At 42.1% G+C, this 21,972-nt stretch overlaps 1 protein-coding gene and 1 long non-coding RNA gene across 3 annotated transcripts in view; one reads left to right on the plus strand and one right to left on the minus strand.

Annotated features, from left to right (window-relative positions):
* LOC142503437 (uncharacterized) overlaps positions 1-19,120 on the plus strand; it is a 24,254-nt gene extending 5,134 nt beyond the window's left edge. The window contains exons 2-3 of the long non-coding RNA XR_012804020.1: positions 6,821-6,880; positions 18,510-19,120. This is a non-coding gene — a long non-coding RNA (uncharacterized LOC142503437). The remainder of the gene's footprint in view (positions 1-6,820; positions 6,881-18,509) is intronic.
* LMO4 (LIM domain only 4) overlaps positions 18,892-21,972 on the minus strand; it is a 22,530-nt gene continuing 19,449 nt past the window's right edge. For both annotated transcript variants that reach the window (XM_075615606.1, XM_075615605.1), the window contains exon 5: positions 18,892-19,614. In XM_075615606.1, coding sequence (XP_075471721.1) covers positions 19,606-19,614 — 9 coding nt within the window. In that variant the 3' untranslated portion in view covers positions 18,892-19,605. The remainder of the gene's footprint in view (positions 19,615-21,972) is intronic.

Genomic DNA, 21,972 nt, shown 5'->3' on the forward strand with positions numbered 1-21,972 from the left:
TTGATTTGCAGAGTAATTACATGGAACAAAAGGAAGGACCGGGGAGGAGTTACTTGACACAAACTATATACCTTAAACCCTTTGCAACCAGATGGGCATGCAACGTATTGCAAAGTACTGTGTATGGCAGGGCTCATAACTGGCAGCCCGCAGGCCAAATTCACCTGTGAAGAGCCAGAGGTGGTATTGGACCCTCTACTCCTGACCGTTTTCATCTAGTTGCTTGTGCAGCTAAGAGCAGAATTTCACACTGTAGTTCATTTGTAAGTTGTTATAAATGCCTGCAAAATGTTAAAATATAGTCATTTTTAGGTCTTTAAATGTATCTATAATGCTTTATACATTGCAATAAACTTGTGGCCCGTCTACTTCTAAATGATTCCTGATCTGGCCCCTTTGGAGAACTATCTGAAGAGCCCTGCTATATACTTAAAAAAAAGATGAATTATCCGATCAGTAATCTATATAAAAAAACCTGTGTGGTCCTCTAAAAACAATGGCAGACATCACTGTGTGAAACACCAAAAAACAATTGCCCGCAAATAAGTACCCCTCAGGTGTCCATGTGCTGATTTGCAAATAGATGAAGGTAGAAAGATCCCCGAAAAATGACGTTATTGACTGGATAAATCCCACATCCTAGTGTCCAGACCATGATACGTCAATTTTAAACGGGTAATACCTTAAATAGCATCTGAGGGAAATAGCCAAGGCCTCTCGTGTAGGTGCAGCGTCCTGGTAGATGACCCACTTGTCCTGGGGTACTGGGTGTTCCTCCGCTAGGTACTGGATACAAAAATAGGAAGGAGAAGCAGAGCACTACTTCTATGCGGATAAAAAATGATTAGAGAGAGAGAGTGTTTCCATAGATAAAAAATACAACTTTTATTGGCTTATGTAAACATACAAAGGGCAAGTAGCCCACACCTACGCGTTTCACGCCGAGGCGCTTTGTCAAGGTTAAACCTATCAGCAAAGCTAGTGTTCCACGCTTTGATCCCCGGAGAGACCATCCTCAGGATGTAATGAGACTCTAGCTTTGGTGATGTGATTGGTAATTTCTATTTAACTATACTATGGTGCTGGTATAGCCATATTTTGTATAGATGTGCCAGCATGCCTACTGTATGCACCTTTCTACCCTTCACGGATATGTTCTAAGGATGCTATATACTAACTCTTAGAGCAGGTGTGGGCAACTGCAGTCGTCAATAGACCCCCCCTCCACCACCCCACAGTTCATGCTTTGAGGATATCTCGGCTTCAGCACAGGTAGTGCAGTTAAAGACCGAGACACTGATTGAGATACCTGTGCTTAAGATATCCTTAAAACCTGACCTGTTGGTGGCCCTTGAGGACTGGAGTAGGCCGGCCCGGTCTTAGAGCATGAGTCCCAACGCCTTCCATGTGAGTGCGAGTCACAACGCCTTCCATGTGAGTGTGAGTCACCACGCCTTCCATGTTTGGCAAAGCAATGTGTTGCACGGCTCTCTGGTAAGTATCTTTTCCCACACTGCTTCCCTAGAAGTGCAAACACAATGTTCCTATTATACTGATTTAGTCCAAGCATGTTGCTTATGTTCCTGAGTATACAAACTGGCAAAACATTACATCTGTACGCAGCACTCGACTTTAAAAAGCACCAATGTCTCATTATGATGGAAATCCCGCGCCATTAGCCACAAATTAGGAGAATTTATAGAAGGAAGTGTCAACCACTGAAAGGTACAGTCTGTAATAACCATAAAAAAACATCATTGTGTTGCGTTTGCATTTTAACTCATTCTTGCCTTGGCTCCTTTCTTTATATGCTATAGCGCAACTCCAGAGGTGCCTGATGGTAATTACTAGTTTTCCTCAGGACAGTAAATAAATATTTTCCTGTTTTGCCACTAATGTAAGGTGGCTAGATGTCCTGTATATACAGGATTCTCCCTTATTTCATTGACTTGTCCCTTTGTCCCGGAAAGGTCTATCCGGACGCATCATCGTCCCGTATTTTAGCGCCTTGACGTGAAATACCTGAACTTAAAATTACTGTAATGAAATGAGTTCTAAAAACATAATAGATTTGTACTTGAGTGTCATAGTTACTTTTTCCGATAGATGTCGCCTTACTAAATCATTAAAATAATAAAGTTAGGACACTGCCTGGTCATCTCATAACACCGTGACCCTCGCCCCTATAGGCGTTACTCCCACCGCTGCTTGGTAGTTCAGCGCCAGGCCAAGAGCAGACATAAAAACCAAAGAATATAGCGTTCACGCGGGAGATACCATTCAGCTCGGAGCATCAGCAAATCATTCATCGCTCTTTATGACATCACTTTCGTACTGGATTTTGGCGTCCAGTATTATAAAACCTTAAACATGGCCACCGTGCGCTGATAAAGTTAGGGTTTTGCTGTGCAAACAAGTGTTCCCTCTTCCTAAAACCTGAATCACTGCTACAGCTACCCACTGAGCAGCTCGCCTACCTGCGTAAAGAACATCGCAGTATTTAATGGCACATTTGGAAGTTTCTTTAAGCCTGACCCCGATTACCAAACACAGGATTGGCCCTAAAGGGAGAATGGCACTTATTTAGCTAATATTGGAAATATATTCCACTGGAGTTGTATGTATGTATATCTTTATTTACATAACGCCATTCAGGTACATAGCGCTTTACAATACACGTCACATAATATTATAACAATGTGAATAAGCGCTTCAGGCATAAAACAATACGAAGAGGAGTCTCTGCCCCGAAGAGCTTACAATCTAAGTGGTAAGCAGGGAGAACTTACAAAGACAGTAGGAGGGTGTTCTGGTAACTGCGTCTGCAGGGGGCCAAGGTCAGTGCATCTGAGATGTATAGTATCAGCCAGCGGAGCTGCCCATAAGCTTTGTTAAAGAGGTGTGTGTTTTAAGAAAGGCTATAAAGGTGGATAGAGAGGGTTCTAGTCAGATATTGAGGGAAAGGGTATTCCAGAGGTGTGGGGCAGTCAGTGAAAAGGGTTTAAGGCGGAAGAGGGCTTTAGATACAAAGGGGGTAGAGAGAATACATCCTTGAGCAAAACGCAAGAGTCGGGATGGTGCATAGCGAGAAATTAGGGCTGAGACGTAAGGAGGGGCAGAGGAGTGTAAAGCTTTAAAAGAGAGGAGGAGAATGTTGTAAGTAATACAGGATTTAATAGGAAGTCAGGAGAGGGATTTCAGCAGGAGAGACGCTGAGACAGATTTAGGAGATAGTAAAGGATTCTAGTAGCAGCATTTAGGATAGACTGTAGGGGAGACAGTTGAGAGGCAGGAAGGCCGGACAGTAGAAGGTTACAATAGTCGAGACGGGAGAGAATGAGGGTCTGCATTAGAGTTTGAGCAGTAGAGCAACAGAGGAAATGGCGAATCTTTGCAATGTTATTGAGGAAAAAATGATAGATTCTAGCTTTATTGTGAATGTAAGGAAGGAGTTAAGTGTGACCCCCAGGCAGCAGGCTTGTGATACCGGGTGTGTGATAGTGCTGCCAACAGTAATGTAGAAGGGGGCAGTATGGCCAGGTTTGGGAGGAAATATGAGTAGCTCCGTCATGTTAACTTTGAGTCAGCAGAGGGCCACACGATATAGCGGAGAGACATTCAGAAACTTTGTACAGCAGGTGTAAGGTCAGGGGTTGAAAGTTGAATGTGTGTGTTATCTGCATAGAGGTGATATTTGAAGAACTTACGAGTTCATAAGGTCACCTAGAGAGAATGTGCAAAGAAAAAGGAGATGAGGTCCCATGAGAGACTCCTGGGGTACACCCACAGAGAGATCGACGGAGTAGGAGTTAGCAAACGAGACACTGAAAGTACGCTGAGAGAGCTAAGAGGAGATCCTGGATAAAGCTTTGTCGCGGATACTAAAAGTGTGGAGTATGTGAAGGAGAAGAGGTTGGTCCACAGTATCAAAGGTTGCAGAGAGGTCAAGTAATATGAAAACAGTGTAATGACCTTTGTCTGTGGCAGCATGGATGTCATTAGTTATTTTAGTGAGGGCTGTTTCAGTGGAGTGAGCAGTGCGGAAACCAAATTGGAGAGGATCTGGAGGAGAATAGGTGGTGAGAAAATGGAAAAAGCGACAAAATACAATGCGTTCAAGGAGTTTAGAGGCAAAAGGCAGGAGGGAGACAGGGGTATAGTTAGAGAGGAGTTGCAAATATGTATGAGTGCAGGGAGAGGTCGAGGAGATGGCAGGGAATGGAGTCAAGTGGCAGAGAGAGAAGAGGAAATTAGCAGCGACACAACCTCGTCTGTTACAGAGGAAGAAGAGTTAAGGAAGGCTGGAGGAGAGTTAGGAAGAGCTGTAGAATGTGAGGAGGATACAGAGGGGATGTCTAACAGAATGGAGTTCACCTTTCTCTTGACATATTCACAAAGTCCTGGGGTGAAATGGAGTAAGAAAAACAGGTAACAGATGGTGCTCTGAGTAGAGAGTCAAAGACAGAGAAGAGTCTGCGTGGGTAAGACTTGTGCGGGTTGATTAGTGATGAAAAGTAGTTTTTGTTAGTGTGGGAGAGGGCAGAATTGAAACAGGATAGGATACATTAGTAGTGAAGGAAGTCGGGGAGTGTGTGAGGCTTCCTCCAGAGGCGTTCAGAGGAGCGAATGGAGGAGCGGAGCATGTGTGGCAGTTTAGCCAGGGTCTGAGATTAGAAGGGCGAGAGCAGGAGAGAAAACGATAGGGCAGAGTGTATTTCAATACAAGGTTGTCAGAGTCTGTAGCAGAGCAGAGAGAAGAGAGGAAGGAGAGCAAAGTGGATTACAGAGCCAGTAGATTAATAGAGCGCAGGTCTCTGCAGAAAGAGAGGGAGGAATGGTTTGGTAAAGGCGAGAGAGGAGAGGAGTATCCCACACCTCCACCCCTGCCATCAGGGCGCAGAGTGTGGGAGAAGGAAAGGCCACCATAGGAGAGGGCAGCTTCCAGAGCAGAGTCAGACTGAGTGAGCCAAGTTTCAGTTATAGCAAAGAGAAGCAGGGAGTGAGAGAGAAAGAAGTCATGCACAGAGAGGAACTTGTTAGAGAGGGAGCGAGCATTCCAAAGAGCACAGGAGAAAGGGAGAGAGGAGGGAGGGTGGCAGGGGATTGAGGTTAGAGGGGTTGACACCAGGAGTAGAGGTTGCATGTGGGAGGCGAGGACGAGAGCATGTAGAAATAAGAGAGGGACCAGGATTGGGAGAGATATCCCCAGAAGCAAAGAGGAGAAGCATGAATAGAAAGAGAATGTGTAAGGAGGATTTGTAGGGGTGTGGTTTAGTGCAGGGGGTATAGCTGTGTAGTCTCAGAGGGCGCAGGTAGGAAAGGAGTTCATGTGAACTGAGAAGTGAATGGGTTATAGACAATGAGGATGCTAGAAAGAAAGTTGAAAAGAAGTGAGGTTAGACCAAATATAAATAGTAGAGGAGATATGGCAGTCCTAGTAGTGCAAGCTCAGTGGTGACTATAGGGCACTGACAATGGAGTTAAGATAAGTGCAAAGTAAAAGATGCTAAATCCAATCTGAGTGCTGGTGCTATAGAGTGAAGATTGATGTATCTTTTTTGTGTTGGGCAGTAAATAGCAGCCTTCGCTGTTCCTGGTTCTGTATCACCCGTCCCTAATGCCCAGTGGGGAAGGTGCACTGACCTCTATGAGACTGAGTGCAATGTGCTTCTCACATGGATGTTCACCTTAAATGGGTGGGACAGATACATTGTTTCATTTGAAACTGTGAAACAATCTAATAGTTTAATCAATGCATTCAAATGTACAATGAAACCTGTATTTTCCTGGGCACTGTTCATGTGTAAATGGGTTCCTTTCCTCAGATTTCATTTGTCAGCTGAATGTACTCCAGTTTCTGTTAACCTTATGTGTGTTAGTATACTGCGTTAGTATATCAGAAATGTATAAAGAAACGGTATAAAACATATACATGTATAATTATACATACATTTGCACATCTGTATAACTTCAACTGGGATGAACGGCCTTAGCTTTCATTCTTCTGATTGTGAATGTAGCAGAGTACGAGATTAAGTGCATTCTGGAAAGGGCTGTTGGACTGTGATATGCGCCATGAAATACAGCAAAAAAAGAAGATTAGAGGCTTTGAAATATAGTGCTTGTTGCTACTGTGGATTCATAGAGAGGAGAGTTCTTACTTAATCTTTATAATAATGAAATCACTTCTTAAACCCCGAGATACATTGCACAGCAAGCTGAGGTTCTCTTCTTCTTCCTTTTCACTTTTTCTATATAAATGCAGGTCTCTAAAACGCATTGAAAATAAAGTGGGAATTAAGCCCTCTTAACCATGTTTGGGTTTGTGAGCGTCCCCAGTTACTGACCATAAGATGGTTTTGGTGCTTCATCTATTCCTCACACATACACCAATTAAAGAGTAAACAGAAATGCAGTTGCTAAGTGAGAAATCAGCAGAAATAAGGATGTAATTAAAGGTATAATCTGTTCCATTTGAACAGTTTCTGGTTATCTCTTCTTAAAATGACAATTAATAATATTAAGTTGTTAATTTGCAATATGTTTGCTTCATTTATCAGCCTATAAAGACTGGCTGGTGCAGCAAGAACAATCTAATGCAAAGTAGGAGAATAGAAACAGAATATAGGACCCGGAAAAGCGTCTCTGCATCATTAGCTTTCTTAATACAGCACATTGTGGCTTTGTTCTTAGACCATTTCCCCCAAAAGGGCTGTGCATATGGATAATTTATTTGGAAAAAGACAAAATATGTGTCATTAGAGATTTTTTGTAAACTCATATAAAATAATTTTATTGTTGTCTTTTTGTTTTCTCACAGCAGAATAATTACACGTCACACTGTACGAGGTAGTAAGAGAGTGCTTGTAATCAACAGTAGGTAAGTGAGTGCTTGTAATCAACGGTAGGTAAGTGAGTGCTTGTAATCAACGGTAGGTAAGTGAGTGCTTGTAATCAGCGGTAGGTAAGTGAGTGCTCGTAATCAGCGGTAGGTAAGTGAGTGCTTGTAATCAGCAGTAGGTAAGTGAGTGCTTGTAATCAGCGGTAGGTAAGTGAGTGCTCGTAATCAGCGGTAGGTAAGTGAGTGCTTGTAATCAGCAGTAGGTAAGTGAGTGCTTGTAATCAGTGGTAGGTAAGTGAGTGCTTGTAATCAGCGGTAGGTAAGTGAGTGCTTGTAATCGATGGTAGGTAAGTGAGTGCTTGTAATCAGCGGTAGGTAAGTGAGTGCTTGTAATCAATGGTAGGTAAGTGAGTGCTTGTAATCAGCGGTAGGTGAGTGCTTGTAATCAGCGGTAGGTAAGTGAGTGCTTGTAATCAGCGGTAGGTAAGTAAGTGCTTGTAATCAGCAGTAGGTAAGTGAGTGCTTGTAATCAGTGGTAGGTAAGTGAGAGCTTGTAATCAGCGGTAGGTAAGTGAGTGCTTGTAATCAGCTGTAGGTAAGTGAGTGCTTGTAATCAGTGGTAGGTAAGTGAGTGCTTGTAATCAGCGGTAGGTAAGTCAATGATCCACTATGGTTTTCTGTTTAATAATGTTGCATGTTGGTAAATTGTCAGCATTTAATGTGAACTAGGGGTTACATTTACTAAACTCCACTAAATCAGGGCAAATAACGGGATGTTACCTATAACAGGAACGGCCTTTATTTTCCCTGTTAACTCCTTATGCACTAATGTAATTATAAGCAAAAACCACATATTTCAGGGTAACGCTGTGCTATCTTCAGGTAACATGGTGTTATTTCAGGGTAACGCTGTGCTATCTTCAGGTAACATTAAGGGAGGAGTGGCTCAGTGAGTAACGACACTAACTAACACTGAGATTGTTGCAGGGGAACTTGGTTCTATTCCCGGTGCTGGCTCCTTGTGACCTTGGGCAAATCACTTTATCTCCCTGTTCCTTAACCACACAAAAAAATAGGTTGTAAGGTCCACAGGACCTGTGCCTGCAAAATGTAAAACTAGCAGCGCTATACAAGAACATGCTATTATTATTATTATTATTATTATTATTAAATAGGTTAACATAGCTTAGTGAATCTATCCCCAGACTACGCGGCTGTTTTTACAGGCCAATTATAAGGAGCAGTAATTGCATAAAATAAAACACAGTGTGAATACCATGGTCTGTCACACTGTCTCAGTGGCTTGGGGCCAAGGCTGGTTTTTGCATCTAACGAGGCTACAAAAAAGCCCTGAATAGATGCCTTTTAATGACAACGAGACTTCTGACTGCCCTGAGCAGCGACTCACGTGCTTCTGTATCTTTTCTGAAGCACTAATTGTGTAAGGGCCCGGCAGAATCTGATATCATGAAATATGGTCACGTTAACACCTACTTTCCTAAGTAACCTGACGTATGCATGATGATCTCTGCTGCTTTTGAAGCACAGGGGACACCCATCCTAGAGGGTGTGCTGACCATGCTGTCTTTTCTGGTTCTGATTCAATGTGAGTGGCTGTTATCTACGTCTCTTCCAAGGAGGGAAAAACTGATTGATAAGCAATGTAGTCTGGGAAGGCCAATGTCTGAGTCTATACTTAAATATATATTACCTTGAATGTGAGTTTCCACACAATATTGCCCAAACACTCACTGCCATGGTTTCATGAATAACTCCCTATGCCTCTATGCAATTACATCGTTGAGGCATAGTTCAGTGGTGAGTATACTTTGGTGATTTTGTAGAGAAACCCGTGCTACCCTAAACAAAGATAATGTCATTTATATCGAAACTAAAATAAATAACTCCACTTTAAATAAAGAAATGTGCTAGGATAGCATTTATCCGCGTCTAGTGGAGATGTACTCCCAAAATAAATTGCAAACTAAAATGCGACCGTTCCACACATGTCTATTGGTTGCGACCCCAGGTCCATTCCTAATCATTTCATAATCATTATTTGGAGTTTTGTTGTTGATGCCAAAGACAAAACGTGCTGGAACTCCATTCACACACAGAAATAGCCAGACCTGCGATTGGTGATACAGATGTGGCCTTCAACATGTGTTTACTTTTCCTGCTATATATACAGTGGCCAGAAAAAGTTTGTGAATCCCAATGCTAATTACGGAAATTCCGTAGTCTTTCCATGATCACCTTCTTAAATCAAAACCAGTCTTATCTTAAATATCCAATAGAGTTTATATTAACCAATTCCAAGTATTTTTAAACAAAATGATGCATAAATTAGACAAACAATGAATAATTATGAGTCAGTGTGTAGCGCACTTTCCCCCACCCCCTGGGACATGTGTGGCTACGGTGTATGGGTGTGGTGCGATACCTGCTCGGGATTCTAGCGTGTGGAATTCCCCCGTTACAGGACACAAAGAATTCACACTTGGTATAGCAGAACAGTTTTACTATATGCAGCTAAATATAGTTACAGCTGACCCACCAGGCCCCGCACGGCCGTACTTTCCTATACTCCACCCCCTCTCAATGGAGTCACTGTCCCCAGAGTACCTAGGGGCCCTTGGGAACCCAACCAACCCGGTGTCCACAAGGTCAATACCCCCCACCCAATGTGTGGTACAGCGCTGCCCACTAAAGTGTTGTTGGTGCGGGGGGAGTTGGGTACCTGCCAGTTGGGGCATAATGGGAATCTCTGGCCTAGTGCAGGTGCCACAGAAATCTACACACTCACACCCTACCCTGATGGCGTCCAAGCTCTGACTGACTCGCGGTCCCAAAGCGTGAAATGTATCCATTCCCCCTTGCAGGGAATACTAGCGCCCTATTGGTGCTTTCACAGCACGTGACTGCAGCCCCTGGGGCTGCTGGGGATTGTAGGTCCCCATGCGGAGGCTATAGGCAATGCCCGCCGCTCTGCCTGAGCTACTGCGCATGCACAAAGCCCTGTACTGGCACCTTTCTGTGCATGCGCAATGGTACTGCGCATGTGCGGCCAATCACAACATGACGGCGCCCATCCAAGGAAGCTGCCGGAGCCTATGGCGAGCCCATCGGGACCCTGGCTATAAGTGTATGTGCAAAAGTAAGTGAAACCCTGATTTTGACAGCTAAATTAAAGGGGATAATTACAATCAGGTGGTTAAATAATTAGGTAGATTTTCAGGGGTGAGTTTGGGAGACCCCACCCTATATAAAGATCAGAAACTTTTTGAGTTTGGTCTTCACCATACAGGTTTGTGGAAACACACCATGCCACGATGAAAATAAATCTCTGAGGACCTCAGAAAAGCAGTTATTGATGCTCATCAGTCCTAGAAAGAGCTACAAAACCATTTCTAAGGATTTGGGGCTTGAGCAATCCACTATAAGACAAATGGAGAAAGTTCAAGACCACTCTACCTAGGAGCGGTCGTCCTACCAAAATCTCTCCAAGAACAAACTGGAAAATCATCCAGGAAGTCACAAAGAAGCCCAGAGTAACGCCCAAGGATCTGCAGGCCACTCTCACCTTAGCTAATGTGAGTGTTCATGACTCAACTATCAGAAAAAGACTGAACAAGAATGGTGTTCATAGAAGGATAGTCAGGAGGAAACCACTGATCTCTAAAAAGAAGATTGCTGCCGTCTGAAGTTCGCCAAAGAGCACATACAGTAGATGATCCACAAGACTTCTGGAACAATGTGTTCTGGTCAGATGAGTCACAGGTAGAAGTTTTTGGCCTCAATAAGAAACGTTATGTTTGGCAAAATCCAAACACTACGTTCGAACAGAAGAACCTCATCCCAACTGTCAAGCATGGTGGTGGGAGTGTAATGGTTTGGGGCGGCTTTGCTGCCTCAGGACCTGGATATATTGCCATCATTGACCCAACCATGAATTCTGCATTGTATCAGAAGATTCTAGAGGAGAATGTCGGACAATCCGTCTGTGAGCTGAAGCGATAGTGGGTTAGGCTTTGTTCCCGCTGTGTCCGGCGGCGTGCGCGTTCCTCACCAGCAGGGGTATCCTTTCCTAGGCGGTCCCAGTCCCCCCTCGCTGCACGGCTCACAACGTGCTGTGACGCGTCAGCCGCCAGGGGATGCAAGAAAATTGTGATCCCGAGCGTTGACGCGTCACGTGGTGCGCTGATGAGCCTATCAGCGGCGGGGGTGGGAGTGGGAGCTGTCAGACAGCTCCCTCCACAAGGTAGGGGGTGGTGTGTGTGTGTGTGTGTGTGTGTGTGTGTGTGTGTGTGTGTGTGTGTGTGTGTGTGTGTGTGTGTGTGTGTGTGTGTGTGTGTGTGTGTGTGTGTGTGTGTGTAGGGGGTGGTGTGTGTAGGGGGTGGTGTGTGTGTGTTTGTGTGTATCAGCGTGTGTGAGGAGGGCATTTGTGGGGGAAGGGGGAGGGAGCGGGAGCTGCTTACCTTCCAGCAGCCTGCTGCAGCTCCCTCCTGCAGCTCGGGAGACCGAGCCTGTGGAGGGAGGGGGGGGGGGAGTAGCGGGTCCCTCCGCTCAAACCACGCCCCCCCCTCCCACTAACGCCCAACTGAGCCTGTCAGCACGCCGCCTGTCTGCAGTGCGGGCGCGCTGACTGAGGGAGCGGGGCCTTAGCCTCATGCAGCAAGATAAAGAAATTCAACGTTTTAGACCTAAACCCCATGGAAGTGTTGTGGCAGGACCTGAAGCGGGTAGTCCATGCAAGGAAGCCCTCAAATGTCACTGAGTTTAAGCAGTTCTGTAAGGAGGAATGGGTCATAATTCCTCAAAACCGATGTGAGACTGACCAGGAAACGCGCCGTTGACATTATTGCTGCTCAAGGGGGGCGCCACCAGGTACTGAATCTAAAGGGTCACATACTTTGTCACACATAGATATGGAAGGTTGAATCATTTGTGGATATATAAATGTTGAAACAGTATCATGTTTTTGTGTAATTTGTTTGATCAGGGTATCTTTATCTATTATTTGGACTTAGATTAAGATCTAATAACATTTTAGGTTTGAAATATGTGAAACTCCTAAGGGGCACACAAACGTTTTCTCACCGCTGTAGATATCTGATAATGATGCTCCTGGCCTCAGAACGGATTCCTGTACTAAAAGCTCACAACATTACTGTGGGATTTGAGGTGAGTATAGTCTTTGTCGCCATCCTTTCCTATCCCTAGCCCTCTGCATGGCTCGGGATGGAATAGATGATCTTTGTACTTCCTCACTGTGGTTATGGATTCAGGAGAGAGAGATATAGACAGTATCTGTGTCTTTGTTCCCTGTATATCTACACTCCATATTTTACTATAAAACACACACACGCTCTTTCAAAAATCCAAACTGAAGAATAAGATTAAGCTTTGAATTCCGTTCAGTGCAACCTGGCGCTCGTTCAACAACAACGCCTTCTAAATCAACAATTAATCAATATATAATAGCGCACGGCAAGTTTTCCTTTTCTTTCAAACATGTTGCAATCTGCTGGGAATATTGATTGTTCTGTGGCTATATCACGCTGTAGTAAAACTGAGTAAACAGAAAAAAATGCCCTGATTAAGCGATGTTTAGCCTGACTGCTCTACATGTGTATGCATTAAAGGAATGATTTGATCTGACGTCCTTCCTGTTTCACTTCATGAACTTAGACGAACAGGTTCAATTTGTTCAACATGTTTTTATTGGTTGTGGTTTCACTGACTGTGAGTGTGAGGAGCGTTCAACTTTTGCTCTGTACTTCAGCGCCCCCAAATAAGTATAAAGAGGACTTAGTGCTTTGTATGATTGCTACATGCCTGGACCTGCAGCAAGTCATTGATTGTAGGCCTTAAACTCATCAGAATCAACATGAAGTTTAACACATTTCTTTTACAATCTGTACACAGTGTCGCTACTTCAAAACTTTATCTTAACTTCTAGCAGGTTGTAAGTTTAACCTCCAAAGAGCAGCCCTGGCTTGCCATTGCTCTCAGCATGTTCAGGATGAGAGCAGAGTGTTTCATTGACAATTCAAATACCTTTTAACGTGACAGGGACATAGGTGAGTGTTACACTTAACCATTATGCAGATTTCTGCCTCTGCAGAAATAGAGTGCAGTACTGTTGACTATTCAACATGCATTTAAAGTACTTCTCAGCTTAAATGGCTTCTCAGCATTCCCTTAATTATGGCTTAATGGAAACAAATTGATATTTATCTACAATAAGCTTTCCTCCGATTTGGATGACCTAACAACAGGTAAAAAAAAATCAGTAACTACATAATGAGAGCTGCTTTATCTATTATGCAGCATTGTGCTGAAACTGAGAAAATACCTTCTGCCTACTGAAACCTTCCTAAAATGTTTTATACGTGCATAGGCAAACGATCGGGGGCTTCTCTAGCCGGCTGCGGTTACTGTGCGAGTTAGCCTTCACTGATGTAAAAAATGTCCAAAAACACTAATGCTAACACAATGGCTATATTATATTTTTATATTTAAATAAAGAGACATGGAACGGTCTCAGACAGCATTTCAAAGAAAACTGTTTTAGACATTTTTACACTATTCTAATGTCTTAAGGCAAAAGCAATGACTGGAACATGGACACCAGCCTGCCAAAGTGCCCCATATTGCAGCCAGTTATAGCAACACATCCCGTTATTTATTTCCTCTTCTGTATAACATTACACAAGGAAAGAGATCATTTATCGGACCGTAAATCCTCTTTTTGTGGGGTTGTGAGATATTTAACTTCCCATAATATGAAATACTTTCATTTGGAACGACTTTTCCGATGTCCTTACAATGGAATGCCCTCCCGTATTAGCAATGCAGAGATGGGTTTCAGGATGCCACAATGTCTGAAGGCCTCGACCTTATATTAAAAAGCACCAACTGTTCTAAAAGCAAAATGCTAGTAATGTGCAATGAATCTGATGCAGTTAATCACTAAAGGAACAAGGTTTTATAGGTATGTTTGTTGTTACTGGGACCTTGACTTTCTAGACTAAGCAAAAGAGGAGAAGCCCATGTGTGGTGAATAAAGCACAAAGATTCAAGCCAGATGAGGACGTTTGTGGTAGGGAGTGTCGCCAAGATGCCTAGGTGGCTATATACAGCTACAAGGAGTAGAAGAACAAAGCAGATAAAGGTTGGCGGGCGTGCCATCGCCGAGACGGAATCTTACGTTTCTTCCATTTCAGGTGCAGACGGGTTCAGTGCTTAATTATGTGTCTGTACACGCTGGCATTTAGAGTGGGAGGTCTATTTGGATTGCAAGCCATGCTTTTAACAAAACTTGCAAAAATAAACATAGTTGATTTCTGGATACCTGATATTGCTGCTTACAACTGATCTGTGGGGAGTGTGAACATAAGGTTTCTGTGGATATGCATATGATTAGTAACTCAAGTGTTGGAAGGCCCCGAAACATGCTGCATTGCATTGCAAGCCTCTCCAGCACGCGGAAGCTGTTATACACGTACGTTCTTCCTACAGTCATGTTACTAAATCAGCCTGTTACTGCCTGTTACAATGTGTTTAACTATTCAGTCCTGTGGTGGCTGCTGGAAGCATAAGAAACGTTTCTTGCATAAAGTGTGAATAGTTCCAGTCTGCCAGTGCCTCTGGCTACAAAGGGTTAAAATCTGTGTAAAATACCGAGTTCAGATGTGTAGTTTCTTTTCACAAATTCATGTTGAGGTTTAGCTGCTGAGAGATGAATGCGTTATAAGAAGCACTGAATATATGTTGAATAGAACTGTACATTTAAAATGCTTGTGGTTGAAAAAACAGAGGCAAATCATTTGCTAACTACTTAAATATGCACTATTGTATATTAATAGTTCCATTAGCCCTTCTCCAATTTAGCACATCAAAGCAAAAGCTTCATCTCCTGCATGTGGATTATGTGAACATGAGTGACATTTGTAATCTTAGAGGTCTGCAATTTAAGAAATGCTTTTAAATCTTACCATTAAATGAGTCGCAGTTCTTTAAGGACCAGGCATATAATGGCTCATTTAAAGGCTAATCTGAACTTCGACCCTTACAACACTAAATACCTCTTTAGGATACTTACTAATTGTTAACGGCTAAATTTAGAACTGCACATCTCTTTGAATATGTCACTAGTTAGGAGAATACATTAGGATAAATATATTTATAATACTAGCTAATCTAATTTCATACTGGTCAAAGATTGTAATTATGACCATTTTAAAATTATATATATTGAATAGATGAGAACAAGGCACTCCGTCAGGTAAATCAAGGTGGGTGCAAATCCTGTATGAAATAATAGGCAATACGATACCGGATGAGCGAATATCAGAGGCAGCACTCCACGAGGTAGTCAAAAAAGAATTGTATTTAGTGAGACATCATATCCAACGTTTCAGTCCTACACACGGGACACGGGATGTACATCACCTTGAGAAAGGTCCCGTGTGTAGGACCGAAACGTTGGATATGATGTCTCACTAAATACAATTCTTTTTTGACTACCTCGTGGAGTGCTGCCTCTGATATTCGCTCATCCGGTATCTTTTTGCCTAATATATATATATATATATCAGAAAAAAGAGAAGAGAGGTGCATGCCACATAGCGTAAATCTGTGCAGTATTTATTCTCAAAAATACTATTATAAAATAGCACACTCATAAGTGTAGCTAGGATTACAGCATTTAGAGACAGTCAATATCATGTGAGATGATACTCATTTGGACAACTCCTGACGAAGTCACGCTCTGTGACGAAATGCGTAGGGACCCATATGCTGTGACGTATTACGCCATCAGGCTGCCTCGAGCGGCTTGTGTATGGAGACACCAGCCTGTTCCAAGTGTGGTTAAACTGGATACAACTAAGAACTATTTGTTGCAATCCACCCCATGCCTGTCTGGAATCCTGAGGTTCTAACATCAGGAACACTTTGTTTCTGCACGGCCTTGGGGGTTCCGGAGTGATGATCCCAGACTGTGGCATGAGATGTTCCAGAAAAGCATCATCTCATATGAGATTGACCCTAAATGCTTTAATCCTAGCTACACTTATGAGTGTGCTAGAATACCATTTTTGAGAATAAATACTGCACAGGTTTACGCTATGTGGCATGCGCCTCTCTTTTATTCTGGATGTGGTTCATCCTTTGACAAGTCACAGCATCGGATATATTTTAATTCTGTTTTTTCACGGACATTTATGTGGACTTTTCATTTTTGAGTGTGATTATATTCTCATCTTTTATATATGTTATTGATTTAATATTTTACTTAATTTTTAACTGAATTGGGCACTATCACATTTGTTTATATCAGTATATTTTGTCTAAATATCTTCAGTTATTATAGCACTATATACCTTACATTGGGTTTGAACTAATATAATATTCTATTATTTGGATATATTGAACGAGCGCTTACGGTTTGTTTTGTGTATATATATATATATATATATATATATATATATATATATTTTAACTTTATACATTAATAGAACCACTCTTACCAAGTAAAATGAACATGCTGTAATGTAGAATAATAGACGGCACCCAGCCCCGTTTCCTGAGAATTACACCTTGCTAAATGACCCTTGCCAAGTTTGAGGTTGGCCCAACTGTTTATTTCTTGAATTATTTTTTTTTGTCATTTCTAAAATCTGAATATTTTTACTGTTTAAGATTGTGATTTCCGGATGGTAACATTGTCCTGTAAGGGTGACCACTCTCTAACAGAGATCCTATGTGAAGGTCAACCTCATGATATTAGCAACATTGGATGAGAGCCTGAGAATGACATTTTAGACACTGAAAAAACATGAGAATATGTTGGATGGACAAGTCCTTTACATGAACTTTAAATGGGGCAAGTTGGAATTACAGTGAAGTTGTGTGCAGTGCCACAAAGGACCAAATTGAGCCGCCTGATATATGTTAAAACAGCACTCTGGAAAATTGTCATTTTTTTAAAACATAATTGGACGTAGGGGGCCTCAGATGCTGAAACCCACTATTTTAGCACCAGGACCCCTCAGATAATTAGTCTTGTGTGCCATGTTCCTCATGGAGAATCCAACATGTTCTCCAGTGTCCACCAATTGGAAGCTGCAACAGATTATTCAGCTTCCTATTGGCCTGAAGATCCCCCACCAAATTGGAGGCCAGATTGCTTCCCCAGGAGGAGCATCGGTACCTGTGCGTACACCCGTACATATCTCCTAAACCGGGGTGTTCCCAAAGCTAAATATAACAAGGGTTAGCACCGGAGGACCCGCTGCTTTGAATTATGTAAAAATATATATTTTTAAATGTTTTATTCCCAGGCTGTATTGTCATTTTAAATGTCAACAGTGCAGTTTTCCCCCAAAACTACCTCAATCTGATTGATATCCTCTAAAACAGATTTTCCCATCTTTTTCCTTCTACTGTAGCCAGGCTCACATTGTGACTTTTGCCACTTATTCTAACTTGTCCCCGCCCGCTAAGTAGAACAGGGCAGTTTCCCCGACAGACCAGGAAAGGCCTAACCAGTGAAGGACTTTTCCTGAGCTTGTTGTATACAGTTCCTTGAAGGCCAATTAGGAACCTCAGTGAAGGGACCGTAGCAACTATATTCATTTAGGTTTTCCGTTTATTTTTGCGCAGGGATAAAACAGTTAAAAAATAAGTCAGTGAGTATTGGGGGGGAAAAAACCCTAGACTTGAAATAAGGCCCCATATTGCATAGAATAGTAAACAAATAAAATGTAACGTAAAAACGTTCACCTTAAAATGAGCTGGTTATCTTTTTGAAGAGAAATCATATTATATATATTATATATAAAGCTTGGGAAATAAACAAAACTGTTCTTGCAACTTTGTAAGAGTTGCAATTTGTACTATAGGGGGCATTTTACTGCTCTAGATTGGTACTTAAAGCTTGTCAGGAATATACCAAGATAGGTGAGAGAAGGGAGGGGGGGGGGGTGTCAGTGTGCAGAAGATATCAATGGCTCATGTAAAACAGCTTCTTCCTGCACAGAACATGGGTGCTGTAAATGTGAAACCTTACAAACACAATCCAACCAAATGTGTCATGTCATTAGCACATTTATCCCTAGCACACTTTGTTTCAATTAATGTAACAAAATGGTCTCAGGATCTTTTGCAGATACAAATGGAAACATTGCAACTAGTGCTCTGTATATAATCTCTTGGCCATGAATAATTACCACTTATATAATCATAAGATCATAACAGTGATGTCAGTGACAATCATATACATTATATCAGCTTTGAAAACAAGAACACAGATGATTACTGCTAAATAAACTCTTGTAATGAAGACCATGTTTAACCATCTAAATTCTGACGATATTGAAACACCAACTCAAGAACACATGAGACATAATTGCACACCATTAACGAAGAAAACAGCGGCCAGTTTTTTTTTAGCAAGTTCTGATTTCATGCCACATAAAACTATGGGAAAATGTGTAGCGAACCCAAGGGTAGAACAATGTAGGGTGAAAACACCTATTCAGTGAGGTCACACGGTCAATGCAAGATGGCAATAAAAGGTTACACTCCAAATGTAGATGAAAACGCTTACAGACGATACAAGATGAACATGCCTTACTGCGCCTTATGTATTTATTCGCAGGCGCATCCGCAACACGTCTCGGGCTGCACTGGTCCCTTTGACATGCAAGGTGAATGGAGACTCAAACCCCCTGAAGAATGGGCCAGAGTGGCCACAAGTCTGGCGTTTTGGATGCACTTCCAAATAAAAACTGCCGAATGCGTCGGCACACTAATCGCGTATCCCGCAGAAGACGTTCTCTTCTAGTGTGGGAGATCCACCTTCTACTGCAACTGAAGATATTTCATATCTCACAATAACATTTTACTTCGTGCTCCAATATATGGTTGAATGCAATGGTCAGAGTAATTCAACACTGCTTAGACACAAATAAAATGTATAACTCGCATTTCAAGAATAAGATATTCCTCGTGTCAAAGCTGTTAAATCCACCATTTCACAATAGCATTTTAATGTTTTATTATTTAAATACACCATACTAGAGCAAATGTCTCTGAAAATATCACAAATAAAAGATTTTTCTTCAAATCAGCAAGTAGGTGAAAATTTCTACACAATAGAATAGCAGATTCTCTCCCCGCCCTTCCTTTTTGCCATGAGACGTAGCAACAATAGGACAAAAACACATACATGCATACATTGTATTTTACAGAGATACAATAAAAGGGTTTGTGATACAGTACCACAAAAAGCAACAACTCTCCTTTATCTTGTGTTCAGTTTGATTGAAACATTTTCCCTTACAACACGTAAATATACAAAGAGCAAATAGACGGTTGTAAAGGTAGAACAGGGTGCAAACTCTGGCCAGTGCCCTGCTAATAGATAATGAAGGTAGAAAGCCGTTTTGAATCTTTCCTTTAATTAGCTTCATTAGTCATTCTCCCTCCTAAAGAGGTCCTCTGGTGAATCTCTATTAATTTTTGTAAGCGTCTCCCATTAGCCCAGGTTCATGGAGTCCTTAATGTCCATCTTCAGTCATTTTAATACACCAATAAATGTGGGAAGGGCAATCAAGAATAGAGAAGGTGCAATGGCATGAAGCTGGCATCGATTCCAGCTACAAAAGGTGACTGGTCAACTGGAGACGCACGGGATCCATCTGTGATGAACAGAATTTGAGATGAAGGCACGCATTCTGCATTATTCTGACCTTTTAACACACCTATAAAAAGAAGAAAGAAGCACGTTTAATAATCACAATTCTGGATAAAAAAGGGAAATATGGCCAAGCAACTCCTTGTGAGATTTCATTATTAGCAAAACCAGCAACACAGATCTCAAGCAGCAGCAGCTGGATCACAAGGGACAGCGGTCAGGCGAGGAGGGAGAAAAAGGGTTTGTGCAAAGAAACACAAATTCCTTATATAGGAAGATCACAAATATGCACGTTCTCTTAAAAATGTTCAAATTGTGACATATATTAATAGAACACACACCACACACCACATACATACATACACCACCAAACTATTTATCCAAGCGATTCCTTCACACTATTTTTATCTTTGCCATTCTTATACTAGTATATTTGTGTGAGATGATAATCTGTCCCTCCTCCAGTACATTCAATTGCACAAGTGCAGATTCTGTCGTCCCAGAAACTCAGGAGCGAAATGGTGGTACTCGTCTTGTAGTATTATCGGTTTTAATGAGTGAACAGTATGAATGGGCATGCAGCACACGTGGGATGCAGCACACGTGGGATGCAGCACACGTGGCATGCAGCACACGTGGCATGCAGCACACGTGGCATGCAGCACACGTGGCATGCAGCACACGTGGCATGCAGCACACGTGGCATGCAGCACACGTGTTAGGAAACTAGTAAATGGAGCCCACACTTTTTTTTTTAAAGTCTCCCAGCTGCAAAACTAGGGGAAAAAAGTCAGCTATAATATATATATTTTTAAAGAAACCATTAAAAGCAATGTGACTCTCTCTCGGTAAATCTGGGGCAATTATTTTATAGACTTTGCACTAGTTTTGCCGCCAGGAAACTTCAGTAATTAACCCCTAAAATTTAAAAAGCACTTGAGTTGTGATCTTTATTCAGCTTTATTACCCACATCCCTCCTCTGTCCTACAATAAAAGGGTGTACACTACGGAGGTAAAATGTTTCCTTAAGAGTTTGTAAATAATGAATACAACTTGTATGCTTATAAGAATGTATAAAGGAAAATACATTTTACAAGACTCCATGCAACCACCAAGTAATGTGAACTAAAAAATAAAAACCAGTGTACACTCACTCACTCTCACTCTCACTCTCACTCTCACTCTCACTCTCACTCTCACTCTCACTCTCACTCTCGTTTAAAGATATGTTTAAGAATCATTATTTGGTTGAAAGTAACAAACTTGTTGAATATTCAATTTGGTTTGTACTGTCTAAATCACATTTCTAACAGTCTTTAAAAACAATTCAGCAGCAATTAACAAATGGGGATTATATGCTGTATCTTTAAGAGTTTTAAACTGACATTCTGAACTTCCCAGGCCACTAAGTTACTAAAAGCCCTGGTCTCTGAATACGTTGAACCCCCTCCCCACCACTTCCAAGCTAATTAAAGTGGTGGAGGATTGTAGGTTTAATTCCCAAGAGTTGAAGCTCAGTGTGAGAAAGGTAATTTGGCTGGCCAGAACAAAGAGCTTAGAGAGCAGACAGTGAGCATATTTAATAAATGAGCATCAAATGTCCTCTACTACGGACACAGACAACTCCAATTATGTTACAACTGGGGAATTGCTGAGTGATATGTAAACTAGAAGATATTTCGTTTTCATAACAAACACAGCGAGTGGCATAGACCGGCGTTTAATACAACCTACGACAGATAACATAATACGCTAAAGGTTGATTGATTGCACAGGTGAGTCCGTGTCCTCCTCCTGCCTCAACACGCGCCACCACCCCATTGCCAAACAAACTATAACAAAGAATTTAATTAGCAAGTATAGTAAGCACTTAGAACGGCTATATCCCTACAGATGAATGTAAAGATGTAACAGACGTAATTTACCCCGCTAATGTGAGTTAGCGCACACAACACGGGCTGGCTTCTTAAAGCTGCAATCCCGGATTATTAATATATTGAAGCAGGGGTCTCCGGAGCTTAACCGCATTGATTTCAGCTCCGGGGGGCCCCGTGCGCCCAGAGATACTTACCTCCGTAGGGGGGTGCCAGTATCTCTAGCAGGTTTAAAGGGTCTGGTCACACTGGCCAATAGCAAGCTACAACGGATTACGTCACAGCTTCCTATTGGCCCGCGGGACATTTAAACGCTGCCATTATGTTAGGCACACAAGTTCCCTGCCTACAGAGTCCCGGCACCCTTATGGAGGCATATATATATATATATACAGTGTTCGACAAACCTATACATTTGCTCGCCCCGGGCGAGTGGATTTAACCCCCGAGCGAGTAAATATTGGCCCAAGCAGCACACGTTTGGTACTAGGTGGCGAGTAGATTTTTTGGTGATTTGTCAACCACTGTATATATATATATGGAAACAGGG

This window comes from Ascaphus truei, chromosome 10, assembly GCF_040206685.1.
Source record: "Ascaphus truei isolate aAscTru1 chromosome 10, aAscTru1.hap1, whole genome shotgun sequence".
Lineage (NCBI taxonomy): Eukaryota > Metazoa > Chordata > Amphibia > Anura > Ascaphidae > Ascaphus > Ascaphus truei.